At 37.2% G+C, this 18,691-nt stretch overlaps 1 protein-coding gene across 3 annotated transcripts in view; it reads right to left on the reverse strand.

Annotated features, from left to right (window-relative positions):
- The window catches only part of pde4dip (phosphodiesterase 4D interacting protein), a 66,430-nt gene extending 50,631 nt beyond the window's left edge, over nt 1-15,799 (reverse strand). Inside the window, exons 1-3 of one of the 3 annotated variants that reach the window (XM_081377745.1) lie at nt 15,485-15,799; nt 9,370-9,422; nt 7,446-7,513 (exon numbers count right to left, since the gene is read on the reverse strand). In XM_081377745.1, coding sequence (XP_081233871.1) covers nt 7,446-7,513; nt 9,370-9,422; nt 15,485-15,531 — 168 coding nt within the window. In that variant the 5' untranslated portion in view covers nt 15,532-15,799. Of the gene's footprint in view, nt 1-7,445; nt 7,514-9,369; nt 9,423-11,616; nt 11,702-12,185; nt 12,334-15,484 lie in introns of those variants that run through there. The other 2 variants (XM_081377746.1, XM_081377748.1) reach the window with 2 other exon arrangements.
- Between the last annotated feature and the right edge of the window lie 2,892 nt (nt 15,800-18,691).

Raw genomic sequence — 18,691 nt, forward strand, 5'->3', positions numbered from 1 at the left:
GGCTTTTTCCCAGAGCAAACCATAAACACAGCGAACGAGACCTCCTCTGCGTGGGCATTTCATGTTACATGCTGAATTCTGTTTGGAAGAAGCAAAATAAAACACTGGTTTTTCAGTCATACTTCAAAGACTAAATCTGCCTTTAATTCAGTGTGTTTATGGTGAGACTGAATTATGAGATCAATTTCAACCAGCTCTGAAACCCGCTGCCAACTGTCATGGACTTTTGCATTGGATGCTATTGTCCACGTGTGACGTGCAACAGAATTTCCCCTCGAACTCTCTTTGTCTATTTCTGCTTAACATGTTTGGGAAAGTTGCTTCGAATTAAACAGAGCTCAGAAACAAAGAGAGCAGTCATTCTTTAAAACCAGAGCACAGAAGAAAGAAAAAAAGTCCAACCAAGCCAACAACCAGACCTCCACAGGTCACTGCAGTCTTCCAGCATCTATCCGTGTGGATTCACTGACTGAAAAGAGAAATCACAGGCCTTTGAAATAATAGACAACACGGATATCTGCGGTTTGAACAAATAAGATGTCAATAAATCTAATTAGATTAAATTAGGAGATTAGAATCAAAGTTTAACTGAAAGCAGATACACGGTGCTTAGGATTTCATTTAACTTCTAGACATCCAGCTAATTACAAATGGAGTATAAGCATTCATTCAAGACACTGACAAAAACATGGGTTTGTGTTTGTACCAGTATGCTGCTGTCCATTTATATATGGGTGAATGGCAATATACAATCACAGACCTAGGGCACTTTAAGTTAATGTACTACTACCTACTATTTCGCGACCACAAAGGATTTATATAAAGAACAGGCTGCTGTGGAAAGACCTCAGGGGTGCTCGACATGCTCACTGTATACGTGTACACAAATATAAGAGAGATACTGAAAAATACATAATATGCACACAGGATAATGGTGCCTGACATATGCCAATTATACTTGCCATTTATCATTAAATATAATTACAGAGTGAGGTTTGAGAGCACTACTGTCAAACACTGAGAACTCAAATGAACAACAGACCATCTGAATCTTCCGTGGCTTCTCTTTTTCAGTCTTATATAAGAATCTGTGGTCAACACATTCAGCCAAGAGCTTCTGGCTTTTGCCACACAAGTATGAGGCTTTTTTCAACCTGGGTTGTGCGATGCAATACTGTATAGCCTACTCGCTAGAATCTCTCACACTGGGTCTCCGTGTTTATAAGAGGTTTTTACGCATCTCAACTTTCATGGTCGGTAGCCAATACCCAAAAACGGTGCTGTGCAAATATATATGGATGTAACTTGTGATAATTAGGAAATAATTTCCAAAAAATAAAACATGATATTAGATAGTCTACATATCTAATTGGTAGTTTAAACCATAAGTAATTTTTTCCTTCTTTCGGAAATAAAAAAAAAATCTTAATCTGATTTATTCTGTCTCAGTTGTGTGCTTCATTTAGGAGATGTGGAAATCCAATTAGAGTAAGTCGACCCCTGGCATTTCCTTACCAGCTAAATGTTTGATTATGGCCTTAAAAAATCAACAAGAATAATACAAACACACGGGCGCAAGAGCCTCGACGCAGCTCCATGACTCTTGAGTCTTGCTCTTCTTAATTTTACCTTCCTGACAGATTAAATAAACGTTCATCTGGTTCCTATTAGTGGCGCATTACCGATAATTGAAAAGGTATTTACAAACACCGCTATTCCTTCCTCCCAGGCCTATAGTGGCTCACCGTTTCTACAGAACCAGCCAGAACACATAACGGCCCAGTACTTCTACCGCACAGTATCATCCCCTGAGCTCTCAGTGCTTTAACAAGGGTTTGATGGTTCAATTCTTGTATTTCATAGGCAGTTCGAATATTTTCACAGGGGGTATGAGGCACTCGAGTTAGCTCATTAAAGCAGACGTTAGGTATATTTTCAAAAATCGGATTACGGCCTCGCCTGAGAACATGCAGGCCTGTGCGTTTGATGTCAAAACTGGACTGGGATCTCAAAATATGATCTCACGGCCTTTAAGTTTCCCCCAGGAAAGAGTGCCCCCGGTGAAATTAGTATTATTACCATTCCAAACTACCACGCCAGAAAGCACGGCGCAGACAGAGAAACTAAAGAACATTTGAGTACTGGCAAGATGTCAGAAAATGGAACTGCATAAACTGCAAAACCTGAGTGGGCCAAGGAAACAGAAGATGGAATGAAGGGGAAAACCACCAAACACTGGAACAAAACAGAGCTGTTTGATAAACCCAACAGCAAAACATCTGGAGAAGAAACGGATTAAACATTAATATTAAAAAAGAGCCCAATTCTGCTCCACCCAAATCAGCTAGATATTCTCTACTTCTATATATTAACATTAATTAATATATAATTATAATATAATAAATATATATACAACTATTTGAATATCATTAAAGATTGATTACAGAATAATTGGCTCAAAAAATAATGCATTACACATTTTCTGTAGTACTGAACAAAGCAATCATTCAAAAAAAAAAAAATCCCTGAGAATTAATACATGACAATAGACTGTCCACTAGAGCTGCACGATTCTGGATAAACTGAGAATCACCACTTTATTGTTTAATATAAGGATCACAACTCTCCCATAATTCTGAACGGACAACTAAACAAAATAGCAAGTAATTTACTAGAGGTTTTGACAAAATGTGAATTGCTACAGTCTATTTATTTCTAAATATCGGTTTGAATTAATGATTCAATGACTCACTCAAAATGACTCATTTCTGGATGAATCAGTGTTTTTGAATGACTCTCTTGAATGATTCAATGACAGATACATTTTATTAACAGTCACTTGACAAAAACTATTGGTGTAACGATGCAACTGATACAATCTTTATTTGAAGCATCAAGTTCCTTTGAAAAGGCGATTGTTGAATTGTTGTCATTTAGGAATAAAATCACGTGAGAGTTTGAATCGAAATCGCAATCTTTTCAGTTCAGCTCTGTCCACATAATTCAAATTTTCCTTGTGATTGCTGTATACTGGGTACATATAGGAAGACAGAAGTTAAATTAAAAAACGAATGCATATACATGCTTTTCTTCGCTTCAAAGCCCTTTTGCTTTGTAGAAGAGAGAGTCAGTGGGTCAGAGCAAAGTTCTGTGTCACAGCCCTGGTCTAAAGCACTCGCTATTTACACAGTGACTCACTACATTGATATATAAGTGCTGGCATGCACAAAAAACAGGTTACATTTAATTAAGAACAGTTTGCTTCATGATTTAAGCGCCTTTTTGAATAGGGAAAAAAGACCCGGCCGATCTTTCTGTCATTCAGGAATCCGACCGCAGCTCATTTATCATCTGAGGTCTCATTAAATCTGTAAATTTGAATGTTTCTTCATTTTTTAATCCAACTCTGCCATGCAATTTGGCCGGAGACTGTCAAGATTTACAGAGTATAGTTTGGTTTGCTGGTTCTTTGACCTCAGTTAATGTCTTTGCTTTATAGTACAATAATTGCGGCATTAGGTCTGCCACTAAGTGCTGAAGCAATTCATAAAAATATGGCTTTTGCCCCTCCCTGCATATTTTGTTTGTAATTGGTCCCACATGGCCTGAAGGAATAATACAAATACTGAAATGGAGACAGGGATGTCTTACAAATTCAAAATGACTCACACACACTAATTTACCTATAAAGGAACACAGATACTGTGACACTTCCTCAGAAAAATATCTGTGAACATCTGTGAATAGAGCTTGAAATAGCGATAATTTCACAGCAGAAGTTTTGAGCCAGTTCTGAAGCCAGAACAAGACTGCTTCAAACATACAGTGGGATCCAAAACAATTAGATCACTAGTGAAAATGCTTCAATGTATTTTTCTAATTTAATACAAACTTTTCATTACAAATTATATTAGCATAACAATTTCAGTAAATGAAATGTTGGATAGGAAAATAAATACAAGTAAATTATATTATGTCAAATCTGAAATATTTCCTATTTATTTTACATCATAACGTTTGCTTTATATTTTCTAAAACTTAAAAATTTGTTTGCAAAATTAGATTTTGAATCCTCTATTTTCAATGTGGTCTCAGACTTTTTACTGCAGATCAGGCTTGTCAAAACATTAACATTTCAATAGTGTGTATCAATTTTAACAATTCTCATTAGCAATTTCAATACAACAAAAAAAAAAAAAAAAAAAAAAAAAAGTAAATAATAATATAAATATTAACAAATAAAATATCACAGTACTGAAGTACATTTCAAAAAATGGTTGAAAATATAAACAAACTGTCATCCTCTGAATAAGTAAGGTAAAAACCACAGTGATACAAAAATCTGAATGGCTGTTTGAGTAGAAAACGCGATACCAAACCATTACATATTTTAGTTTATTATGAGCTTAGCATTGAACTACCGGTACTTTTGACAACCCTATGATAACTCCAAGATCTACTGCAGTCTTTTCTATACTTCACAATGTAACCGAATTCACAACAGGGGTGATCTATAAGGATGCAGCGAATAATACGGAGGAAAACCCTTAGTAAAGTAACGTGGTGCATCTAGTCTGTAGACAGACACGGTGCAGATTAGATCCTACACTACATTATCATCATCAACCATGACTGTCTCCATAATTTACTCAGCATGATGGCTCTGTCCCTCTGATGCGGACCACTGATTTACTACAAAGATCTGGCTCGAATTAAGCTGTCTGGCCTCAGTTCTCTCACTGTATGCTTGATGGTGCTGATCAGTGAGAGTGTGTGTTTGCTTGGGGGTGGAAGGAAATGGGGTCAGGGGGTGGATAAAATATACTGTTATTGTGAAACAAACCAGTAGAGGGCAGCGCAAGACACTTATGGTGCTACATGTGTTTTTCACAGCCCAAAATCGAACCAAAAAATCTCCCACAATCTTAAACATTTACTCCCGCCTCCTTCTCCCAGAAGGTTCTATATAGCCTTCATATTGGAAATGAAAGCAATTTAGCCCGACTGTATCAAGTATCACTCTCATGTCAGAGAAGAATAACCCAACAATCCAGATGAATTTGAGTGAGATGAGAGAGAGAAGAAAAAAAAAAGGACAGATTGGGAGAGAAAGGCCACATGTTAGCGGTTATACCCATTCATCAGTCTATGATATCCTGCATGGAGGGGAATAATACTGATCGATTCCCTAAAAAGCCAAAAACGCACTCGAATACACACCACGCGCCTCAGTTTAATATATTCTTTTCCATCAGTTTGTGTATTCCCTGTGCCGGGCTTGTTTCAGTGAGAATTGCCTTTGTGACATGAATCAGACACGAGGAGCAAAAAATAATGAATGCTTCAAGGCATGTGTTGCTCTTCATGCAGAAAATTTTGACCTATTTTCTATCCAAATGAAAAACTACATGTAGGGAGTGCTGCACAGAGCTCAGAAGCTCCCAGATAGACAGAACCGGCTCTCGTTGTCTGAGGCTTTCTGAGTTTTGTCAACTACTTGCTGAAAGGTACACAGAGAGCCAGGCCACATGGGATCAGGTCTTGACAGAGCCTATCAAAAATCTCCACATTTCTGTGAAGTCTTCAAAATAAGGGCAAAATAACAGATTAGCAATTGTAATTTGTCCTGAGGTTGTAATAGCCCACAAACAATCTTATTATATTCATTTATATGACCTTTTTGGTTGTTACGGACAACGGGCAACCATATGCTTTAAATTTCTTAAATACAGCAAAAAGTGCTTTTTGAAGAAGTGTGTTTTGATTTTTTCCTACTTTCAACTCTTCTACCTTCCAATCGCACCCCACCGAGTTGTTTGACAGCTAAAAATGATATTTTGGCAGATTCATATTTCAAGCAAGTTTGGAAACGATTGGCTCTTCCAACTGACAGGAATTTAGGCTAGAGGCCGACTTTGTTCAATAGAACGAATGTTTCATCCATGGAGAAAAGATCACTGCTACTCGTTTAAATTTCTCACGTATACACAAACAGAAAGGTACAACACAAAAAAGATGATTCAAATGCACATATGCACCACACTGTAGACAACATGCACCACCAATTAGCAAAAACAATTAGGTATCAAATCGATGCAGATAACCTGATTCTATTAGATTCGATTCTGATTCATTTGAGTATATTTCTGCATTAATGTCTGCATTAATTAATTCTTCATAAATCAAACTAAAGTGTTCACATTATCATGCAGCCACTGACAAAAGGCATAGCATCAGAGATCTTGAGATTTTAAGAATCGAAGAAACAAAGGATAAATGAAGATTGGGATTAATCTGAAAAAAAAAATTTATAATAATAATAATAAAAATTCTATATATTATATATATATATATATTAAAATTTACATAAAATATTAAAATGTTACATTTTTAAATATACTGTATAATATGTTATATAAAAACATTACACTATAGATTATAAAATGTAAAAAACATTCCCAGCCCTGAAAAACACTATAAAGGCCAGTTTTAACTACAACAGTTTTGAGGAGCATGAGATGAGATTTCTTCTCTATAAAGCAGTACATGCAAATTTATGAAAATTAAACTGCGGATAAATCGGAGTAACTCAGATCTGAATTAAGAGGGTTAGAATACAATAGCTTAAAGTCCACTTTGATTTTTATCAAGCATTTTTGTTATGGATCATATGCGTTATGATATTCTAATCAGTGGTCTGTCATCTTTTTGTTTTGTGTCTTTATTTAATTTTTTTCACAAAACTCTCCTGAACCTTTCCAAAAAAAAAAAAAAAAAACTGCAGTATTTCACAGAGGCCTCTCGTAAATGAAGGTAGCAAGGCTGAAGTTATATCACCGCCATAATAGGCTGGCTCATTTCCCAGAAAGCATTTTGCAAACAGATAGACCACAGCAGCGTGTGTACAGCAAGCATTCCAGATTCTGCTCTGCTCCAGAGTGTGTTTTATGGAAATCACATAAAAATAAAAAAGAACACTACAAAAACCATATGTAAGTTTACTCGGCTGTGCGTGTGCATACGTAGTTCTTGGGAATCTTGATGGATTCCATTGTGTTTACTGGACAACAGCATGGGTAAATGTGATTAGAAAGGACAACGAGCTGAAAGAACATGTCAATAGTGATGTTGTTCACAATCTGGCATTCCCAGAATGAACTAGGACAGCTTGATGGCGTATTAACATGTCAGAACCGGTACAAGGAACGATTAGCTGTGCAACAAGAGGATGGTTCTGATTACTCAAGAAAACAAAGTATAGTATTTACATCTGCGTTTTAAGTAAGCTCTCCAGCTAGTTCACTCGATCACCTCATCTGCAGGCAAAGACCAAAGATTAACGTCCTCAACACAGTGGAAGCCACTCAGAGGACTGACAAATGGCTTTCACAGGCTTGCAGTTGCATGCGAAAGCTAATTTCGGGGAAAGGAAAGCAAGCACCTACCTGTTCAAACTCTCTCAGGCTATGGGTCTGCAGAACAGAGCTCTTCTCGGCATCATCACTGGAGGAATCTGTTAGGATACAATCAACAACCGTTAGAATCTTTTTTTTTTTTTGCTTTATTAAAAAAATAATGGTAAGTAGAATGTTGGGGGAATTAGAGGGAAATGGGAATCTGCATGCCAGACTCAAACAATAAATTATTTGTTATAAATAAATTCTGTTTATTTTTAAATAATATAATATAATATAATGCTGGGAGCACATACACTAGAGCAGAACTGTGTCGAGCCATTAACAGGCCAGGAACAGGGCTAAAATTATGTGTTTTTTTTCCAAGCATGAGAATAGGATAACCCCCACAGGACATAATCACAGAAACACTGGTAAGGCCCAATCTTCTTGCAGTTCTTTAAAACCATGGCATGGCCTCATTAAAGCTTATTACAGGACTTTTAGTTAAAATGTGCCAGTGATGTGTACTGGAAGTGAGCCTGGGGGTGTATTGGAGACGAGTGCATGGCACAGGCCTGTTGCACTACACTTTAACTGTGCCAGAGAAATGTCAAACACTCTCACAGCGAGGTGTCTGAGAGCGAGTTTTCTGGAACTTTTACTTAAACATAATTAAGCTATTAGCTTAATAATGCTCATAAATATGTCCAGAAATATACTGTAAGTGCTTTTATCTGAGGAGAGGAGGAGGGAAAGGATGAGGGAGAGATGATTAAGGGTAGGTTTACAAGACAACGATGTACTAAAAACATATTTTTTTTCCTTGGCGTTTTTCGCGTACAAGACAACATTGTCAAAACGACCCTTGTTTACATGGATCCGTGAAAACGACAAAAGAAAACGCTGTATTATTCATGCCAGGCCAGTAGTTGGCAATGTCACGTTGTAAAGAAACACTACACGGCTATAGACTGGACACGTAATACATATACGTATGACGTCACCGTTTTTGTAGTTTACATGAAGATATCGTTTTCCAGAACTTTCACTTTGAAACCAATTTTCAAAAGTTTGCGTTTTCAGGCACTCAAAATGCCATTGTCATGTAAATGAATGGCCAAAACACATTAAAAGTTTTCCGTTTTTAGTTGAAAACGGTGTCGTGTAAACGGCCCCTTAAAGGAGAACTCCAGTCAATTTTAACATTGAGCTAATTTTTTTGTAAATTTGGAGTGCTGTCAGTACAGAAAACAACGACAAAAATCGGTGTTGCCTACACCGTGTTATCCTCTTTTTAATAGTTGCACCCTGTTGACTTAAATGGGGCAAGTTTTAAACCTGCTTTTAGCCTCTTAACATGAGTGTGAATGTGAGTGATTCCTTCAGAGTGAACACGGTGAATCTGCCTGCAGTAGATGTGAAAGATATGAATAAAAATTATGTTAATTCAGCCAGCGCACATACCTGTATTTATTTCCTGTTTTCGGTCGAAGTCCGAAAGTCCACAGTAGTCGATTTGCAAATTTTAAAAACAGGATAACACGGTGTAGGCAACACCGATTTTTGTCGTTGTTCTCTGTACTGACAGCACTCCAAATTTACAAAAAAATTAGTTCTCCTTTAATCTTTTTGAAAAAGCTTTGTGTCAATTGATATCCAGAGAGAAGCAACACAACCAAGCAGAGACTGAAAGGGTTTTTCAAAATGTCACTGCCACAGTGTTTTGCACAATCAGGTCTAAGATTAAATGAGTTGTTTTGGCAAAATTTGTCCAATATTCTATAAAAAAGTCACAAGAGGCTACGCATTCCAGAGATTTTACTGTGGGTAAGAGGTCTTCTTAGGCAAGCCATGAAGTGGCATGTGTTGTGACAGCGTTAAAAATAATTGTACATTTGGAAATACTTGCAAAAACTGGTGAGTTCATCCATTGTGTAAAAAAGAAAATCTACCAGTAAAATTATATACTTACCACCCATATTGATCATGCTCTTGGGCCGGGCCGTTTTATTTCCATTATAGTGTCTGAAACATACAAGAAAAGATTAACATTAACTGTCTTGTATCAGTTTAATTTGTTTCTGTTGAACATACAGTATTATATAAGTTCAAGTTTTTGAACAGGAAACAATGTTTTTTGGTTCTACCCATATTTAAACATTCTCAAATGTCAGATAAATATCCAGTTCACAAACCTACAGAGTTTCCTCACTAAAGGCTCATCGGTCTGTTCATGTTAACCAAGTGACACATAATCAGCACACCTGATCATTGGTAATGCCTAATTTTTGTCATCTGCTTCACATTTGTTAATTGGGCAGCATGGGCAGTTGTACTGCTAATAAACAGGCATTCTTTGGGCACTATGATAATTATAGTGATGTGATTATAATAAGAGGTTATATAATTGCATTTCATAATGCTGACACGAGCTGTGGGACAACATATCTTAAATAAAGTAGCTTTCCTCTCATTCTGCCCCATATAGAAGATAGCAAAGTTCCTTCCTAGTGCTCATCTAAACATTAATATTTAACCTCCGAGTCCTAAACATTCTTATTGATCAGTGCCCACAGGGTCTAAAACGCTGCTCAGATTGCAGATCATCAGCACAAATGGACACAAGGACTTTTACGACAGACTCATCTTTCACATGCACTCAGTGCTTGAGTGCTTGGCTTATTTTCGAATGACATCGATTTTGTAATTCTATATTCTAAGAGTATTCACCCTTTTCCAGACTCCAGTCTTCAGTGTCACATGATACTTCAAAAATCATTCTAATATGCTTATTTGGTGCTCAAAAAACATTTCTTATCAATGTTGCTTAATACTGTTGTGGAAACTGTGATGCATTTTTTTTAAGGATTCTTTGATGAATAGCAAGATCAAATAAACAGCACATGGAATATTTTGTACATTATAAATGTCTTTATCTTTTGAATGTGTCTGCTGAATAAAAGTATACATTAATATAACTTCTGAACAGTAGTGTACATTTATGATGCTTATATTATATAGCCATTTATTGATTATTACAATGTCATATACTTGTACATTACATTATAACATTCTATTCTACCATATATTTTCATTTTATCATTAATTGTCAAACCTGCATGCAGTAATGTTGCACATCCACTTTTGAAGACCCCTAGAGTATTCCAACGTATTCAGTAGCATATCACAATTGTCAAGAGGCAAGGCAACTGTTTGTTGGTGCATCAGTAAATGGCTGATTTAAAGTAAGTGACAGTCTAATAGGGTAATACGGTAAAATGATGCTTTCTCATGCTCACATGCCTCAATAATAGAAAACATTTGACTGCACTGCAGTTTTTAAATGGCTGAAAGGAACATGCTGAAAATGCAGACTCTTGTAAAGTCAATGCCTCTCAAACTTTTCATACACACACTACCATTCAAAAATGCCTTTACTGCAACTTTTGATCAATTTAACTCATTCCTGCAGAATAAAACACCAAGTCAGGTTACTTTAACAGTTTTAAAGGTTTGACAAAGCAAAAGCTAAATCTTACCCCCTGGAACCTGCTTAAGAACCCCCGGGGGTGCATATACCCCTGGTTGGGAATCACTCTAATCTAATTAAAATAGTTAACTAAAATCTACTTTAAATAATTACTATTGCAGTTGGGTACTTGATGTTACAGATGCAAGGCAGATAGAATAAACATTTCCTTGGTTTGACAACAAAACATATATCCAGTGAATGTTCATAAAAGCAGTTAGTCTTCCTCTCTTGACCTTTCACCACTTCCAAACTATACACCCCTGGCCCCTTCCTAAAGGCCCATTAGAATAGATGATGACTGTTGCCATGAGCTCTTCACACTTATCCAATAAATGGGTTCAGGCAATAATACAGCCTAGAGACAATAGTCTGACAGATGGGGCCGACCATTCAATTTCCTCACTTTGATCCGAAAGACAAAGAGTCGGGCGCCTAATTTACATGATCCATATCAAACACTTAAAAGATCTCATATTCTCCTAAAAGCCAAAGAACATCCATTTCACAATATTGCCCCACAGAGAGTGACAGACAGAAGGGTTCAGCAAGCAAAAGAGAAAAAAAACAGATGGTCTTCCACACACAGCTAAACAAGGGTGCCAACAGTCTCACCATGCCGGCAACGATCCACCCACAAAGGTGTGCATATTGTGGGGGATGGGCCTATGCTAAAAGTTTGTAACGAACCTCTTTGTTTCTCTAAACAGCCACCATTGCAGTCAGATTTTCCATAGAGAAGGACAGCTTCACCACATACAAACAAAACATTTCCAATAGCTTCAGATGCCAAGAAGATCCCTGAGTCATGACCACCTGCTCTAGGTCGCTCATAATCACGCTGGTGGTCAGCTGAGAAATGAACTCTCCCACACTAACATGACAAATGGTCTGCTCAAACGTGAATGCTGTTTAAACAGTGGTATTGCATAAACAGAGGGGCATAGTTTAGTATTCCCAAACATTCGGAGTTGCTTAAACATAAATGGCATTTAAAAAACGTATTTACTTAATTAACTCATGCAAAGTGTGCTATTGTAATGATTTCAGCCTTAAGATGAGGCAAACCAGACATTGTACTCCCACATTTTTCAAATTACGGCGAGTTATGCCTGGATTCAAACTCTAACAACAAACAAATCCCAAAGACATGGTGGAACACACAGCAATATAAAAACGAATTCCTCAAAAACCGAAAGCAAGCTGTTTTCTCTCCTGAAGTATATGTTTCCCGCTCTGTTTCGAGGTGAATGCCTTACCTGCCACGATACAAAAATCCACTCATCTTTGCGACATCCAAACCACAGGAAAGTTAAAAAAGAACAGACAGGAACAAACTCAGCTTCTAAAGAGGGAAACAGCCAGGCTCTCTTCTGTGGCTCTGATCTCAATCCAGTGTTTTAGTGAAGAAATCTTCATTTCCAAAGACCAGGCTGGTCAGGAGTCCAACCAAACACAAGCGCGCACGCACACACATACATGCGGGGAAAAGCTACTATTTCTCTCTGGACGGCAGACAAGAGACGGTCATTTGACGTGGCAAGGCCAGACCAGAAGTCAGTGAGACACACATACAGGGTTGTTAAGTGGTAAACAGCACAGAGGTGAGGGTACACACACACTCAGAGCGCCACTGGCTTGCCCTGAAAGAATGATCTGTTCGTGCATGCTCAAATACAGGTTTTTCTGTGTATGTGTGGGGAGGAGGGTGTGTTGCTTCCAACTGGTAAAAACCACATTGGGCCTTCCTGCCCAGGCTTGAGGAGCATCCTTTAAATTGTAAATGGGCCATTCGCCCCTAGCTGTTACTGTCTATGAGCTGAGAGGAGGGGCGTTGAGGGACACAGGCTCAGACAGGTCTGTAGGTAAAACACAGCATTTAAGAAGATTAGCCTATCTCTTTCTGCTGAAGATGAGGAATCTGATGTTACCGAGTTCAAAAAGCCTTTGAAAGTTAACCCAGCTGTAAAAAACAGAGAATATACTGTATATATATATATATAGCACAGACAAACTGTGAGGTTCTGTCTCACTCCAGGATGATTTATAAAATCCACAGTGTGTGTGACTAAGACTAAACTCAAGGAGACTAAAATGGAAATTGCATTATATTTTCCAGGGGAGTGTCTAATGAGGTGCGTAACAGTTTAGTCAGAAATATCCACATCATTTTCAAACATGCAATCTCACTGAGAAAGTGACTGATTTAGCATGCAATTTCATGGAGGTTAGAGTGAATACAGAAACATACACATAATGACATAAAGGTTAACAAACGTTCATTTCAGAGTGAACTATCCGAAGCTTAAATAGAGCTTCTCAGAACAGTTATGTCACTTTTTTTTTTAAAGGTACAGACTGACTTGAGCAAGAAATAACATTCAGGCGAGTTACATAATTTCAAAACCTCCCCCCAGTAAAATACTGTAATTGACATTGGAAGAGCCTGCTAGCTATTAATCGTCATGTTCATCATCAGCTATACATTTTATTCCTTATTAAGCCTGCCGTTGATCTTCTCGCAGGCCTGGGAATTGGGAAATGTCACGCATTACTCTTTCAAGAAAAGCCAGCATGCGACTGTGTTTGGACTCTCTGAGAGGTTTCTCCTCAGCTCAACTGAATGATTAAAGATGCTTTGAGATTTAAGGAGAATATAAAACTGAAGTTAGGTAGAGAACACATTAAATGTACAGAAAGAATATCACTAAACCCAAGTATATTTCCAATAACAGAGAAAGAGGTAGTGTATCTAACCCAGGAGCAACGGTGACCCTGTAATTACCACTGAGACTGCACTATGTTCCCACCCTTCAATCTGAAATCCCTGTGTTTGAACAGCTGCCCAGGACCAGCTGCTGGGTGTACGACTGACAGAGAACCACAAGTCACACAGGACCCTAACTAACCACAAATAGTACATCAGAAAAGTGGATTCTTTCATAGTGAGCACTTTGCCTCAGAGCAGGTGATCCTAACAGCTATTACATCACTTCATCCAGTATTTTTATAGACCATAAATATATAGCAACCGTGCACCCTTTTATCCCATAATATTTTTGAAACATAATGTGGGTGAAATGTTTTCAAGCATTAAGACGTCTATGACCTCACATGTTATGGTTACGTTTACCGACTATTACATGGCGTGTGAGCAGGCAGGCTACGGCTATTATTATTTAATCATTTCATTGGTGGAATTGTTCATGCTTCTATGTCTTGTATATAATGAATTCGCAGCACTGACATGGAAATTCTGGGTTGCCATATGTGTAGAATGAATCCCAGGCAATCCCTGCACCGGCTGATTAGAAACAGGACATGTCCCCTTCACTGTATACATGTCTGTGTAAGAGGGGGTGAGGCGATGGACTCCATAATTAACACATTTTTACAAGCTGTTAATGAAGTTGTAGAACTCCTAGTACAATTCCTTGCTACGCGTCCATCTGTGACAGTAGAATTAGAAGCAGACACAATATTATGTCAATTACAATTAGAAAGCCATTTGGAAACAGATGCAATGCTAAGAAAGTCATTATTATAGTCATTTTAACATTCTTACTCATCAAGCACTGAAAATATTAACAGAAGTAAATGACATTGAGAGCTCATAACATCAAACAGCTGCTCTCACATATGCTGTAGCAGCATTTAGCCGCAATCTTGAGATTAAAATAAATGTGCTAGAAAATAAACTTTGATTATGAACATTAGTAATGTCTTATAACAGCTATGTTTAGATCAATAATCTACTTTAGATGATATATAACAGGACCTACACAAACAGGATAACTGATAACTAAAATTAATATTTAATCATATATTATTGCGTATAATATATGATCAAGCAAAGTCGAATTGAATATGATGAAAAATACATGTAAAATTAAAAAAATATATTATTTGTATTATTTGTCCAACTTAAATGGATGACTCGTAATAATACAAATGCTCAAATAGGAAGTTGGAGCTTACTAGGTGCACTTTGAAGGAAGATTATGAGGGTCAAAATGTACCATTGTAAGGATGCATAGAGATATTTTATGTTCTTAAAACTAGCTGTTTTATTTGTACACCTAATGTTCTAAAAAATAAAATAAATAATGAGACACCAATTTATTTTCTCTAACATTTGGTTACATCCTTGCAAATGCATCACTCCACCCATGATGGTTCTTTCACTGGAAGAGTTTCAGCACCCAAGACAAGCACTTGATAATAACTGGGATTAGTAGCAGCCTTATCCTAATTATTCTTCACTCATGTGTAGTGGAGAGCAAAACTGGTGGTCAAAGAGCAGAGCACTAAACCCCAAACACAGACTTACATTTCAGCACAGATTCAACCTTACTGATATCTAAACAGATCAACATGACAGAATTCTGATGGACACGTGATTAACAGATGCTTGCATTTTCTGTCAACACATGCTCCAACGTGGTCATAATTTTCTTCATTAACCCTTTGCAGCTTGAACTGTGTCATGAACACGCGTGAAAAAATGTTCATTTTCATTTTCAACTTGTTTTCAGTCATAGAGGACAGTCAGACATACCTTTCAACATCTCTCCGGTATCGCTCATCGGACGCTGTCCAGTCCATATTAGTCCATCTTTCATGCGCCTCCTTGTAGATCCACAAAACCGCGTCAAATTAAGGTAAATTAACCTGTCATTGTGTTGCAGATGTCATAAAACCAGTCGCATAGCTTCGAATGCAATATGAGGATGCGCAGTTCATTGTCATTGGTGTCTGTCGAGTCAGTGCAAGCAAGCAAACCCCCCCGCGGTTCAGTGCTCCGTGTATCGCGCGCGTCAGGAGAAGCAGCCGTATCAAAGGAGTCTTGTGCTGGCCGTGCCCTCTTCACACTACTGTCAAAACATTCATTCATCGTGTGCTTGTGTTTGCCGTTCATACTGTTGAATATTAGCTTATAGCTATTATTTTTGGTGGATAACTGTAGCCTATTGTGTGTGGGGGCAAAATACTGAACTGTTTTCGTTGAAAATAACATAGCTACCGAAGAATACATATAGGGCCTGCAAAAGTTACTATTGGCTATGAAACAAAAATTGGGATTTATTTTCTTCCCTGTTGTGACGTATATCCCGAGGTCCCTGCGGAACAAAAGTGGGCGTTTCTAAATGTGTGGGTGTTTTCAAACTGGTGGGTGTTAATAAATTATGCAATGAAAATGAAATGAGTTTTCGAACAAGAAAAAATGTTGGGTGGGACTCGATTTTTTCAATAGGGATCCTGAGTTACAGGTTGTTATTTTGTTGTTATTTTCTTTCATCAAGTTATTTTGATTAAAGATTACGAGAGCACATGAATTAAAAAAAAGGATGTACACATAAAAAATATTGATAATAAATATCGCAACATTCCATAAAAAAAAGAGTTTGATTAAGCTAATTTTGATAATCAACAAATTCCAGTTGATGCATCTAATGGGACAGTCTGTTTAAAGGATATACCATTTTGTTTTTTGTTTTGTTTTGTTTTTTTGTTCAGAATAATGGTTGGTCAAATATTCCTGAATAATGGCAGCTCATCCGAGACACTGCACTCATTGTGTCTCTGTTATGTCTCTCAGATGTTACAATGAACTCATGAATATTTCATGTTCATATATTATGTTTTTATTTTTAATAATAAACTATGCTTAGGCTACTATGGCACATTGTGTGTGTACAGGTGCAGGACACTATGCAGAAAGAGTAAAAAAAAAAAAAAACCTCAGGTGTTCATCAGGCAAAAACAAAATGCATTTTGTCCTTAGTCTTTCATTCACCATTTATTTAAAGAAAAAAGTACAGCCTGAGGGAAACATCTTTTGGACCAGTTGGGCCTCTTTTCCTATAGCTACAATGAAGAAAGATGTGGATAAATTTAACACATGTTGGCCATTTCAGTGTTTTGAGAATGAAGGGCAAAAGCCTAAAATAGAGTTTACCGACTAAAATGGTAAACAGTTGAGTTGCATCCTTATTAAGACTTTGGTTACATAACTAAGGACCTAAAATAGAGTTAAGTAATTCCTCTCTCTCCCTCCTCTTATGAATAGGGAGAAAAGAAAGGAACAATAAAGGAATGGCTCACATTATTAAAGAGGAAATCGACAAGGTAGTTACTGATCATAGAGGTGAGTAAAAGTCACCATAAAATCAAAATATACTTGTTTTTTATGGAATATTGCCGTATTTATAATAAATTCCTGTGCACCCATAATCTTTAATCAAAATAACTTCCCCTTCCTCTCTTTTCATCTCTGATGATGTGTTTGCTGGCGACAACCTGTCACTCACATTACATCACAGCAATAGCAAACCACAACCATTCAATAAATTTGACGATTAAATTAAGTTTCAATCTGATATAGGCCTACATGACTATCGCAACTTCCATTTCATGCTGACTAAAGAGTTCGGTTCAGGTCACATCTGGCACTTTTTTCTTTTCATTACTTTAGAACATAGATGTTTAAATGTGTTAAGACCTCTTTCTAAGATAATTACAGATTGTGGCTTAACATGAGTAAGCTGAACACTAAGATAAGAGATTTTAGCTTATTTATGGTGCTCTGTTTTTCTTTTTGGTAAGCAAGGAAACAATTTTCGCTACTGGAGCAACACTTTACTTGAAAAGCATAATTATGTGTTAGTTACTAGTTCATTCACTAAACGAGCCCAACCTTCAAAATGTACCCACAACAACATGGAAATAAACAAATTGTTGTCAAATGTTTTGGGGTCACGAAAAACACATGGTACCTGCCACCCACAGCCCTCCAAGAGCCATGCTTGCTGAGCATTTTAACGCCACCTTGTGGCCAATACTTGCTAAAGCACATCATTAGATTCGCATAGGTGTGTGTGTATATAAGATACATATTTTTGAACAATTTTTAGGTCACTAATAAAGCAAATCTACATTTTCTCAAATTGTTATGCTTACAATATTATATATTACTGAGAACATAAACTAAATTAAAATGATTTTTAAAACAGCAAAATAGAAGCATTTTAATGAGTGTTCTCAGACTTTTGACCCTATGAATTTGTAACAGCCTTACATGTATAAAGAACAATTTATGACTGAGTGCGTGAGTAAGAGGGGTTTTGTCATTAACTGGCCCCTCCCTGTCTCACCCAGTCATCACTCTGTCCCTCAGTCGTCCCTGGGTTTGTTTGGAGCTGTCATAACAGCCTGTGATTCGTCAGCCATTCCTCAATGTCTATGTTAATATTACACTCTGCCCTCAGTGTCCACAGGCTCCTATTTTTTGTTTTTCTAATTATCGATCTGCTCGCTGTCATGGTGACCCCTGAGGGAAGAATCCATGTGGAGGCGAAATGGAGCCCAGAGTTGGCAGTGTGCGAACAAGTCCAGCGCACGAAAAGGGGAAATGCACTAAATTCCACTGTGCTCCCCTCAGAGAAGCAGGGCTGGTGCGCAAGCTGCAAGAAAAGCCTCATCTGGACAACAAACAAAGCATATAGATGGAGTGGGTTTTTTTTTTTTTTACCATGGCATCCACATAAAGAGTCTATGACTTTGTCTAGCATCCACACTGGCTGATCTATAGCCTATATAGTGACGATCAGTCATGAAAAATGAATGTGTTAATTCTTTTGACTAATTTTAAGTATCTTTAATTTAAAATGTTATTTCAAATTACATAGCCCTAAATTAATTTTTAAATATCAATGTAATTTTTAAAATAATCACAGTCTATTTTGTTTTAATGTCTGATCAGCGG

Source organism: Scardinius erythrophthalmus, assembly GCF_964197995.2.
Source record: "Scardinius erythrophthalmus genome assembly, chromosome: 11".
In the NCBI taxonomy this organism is placed as follows: Eukaryota; Metazoa; Chordata; class Actinopteri; order Cypriniformes; family Leuciscidae; genus Scardinius; species Scardinius erythrophthalmus.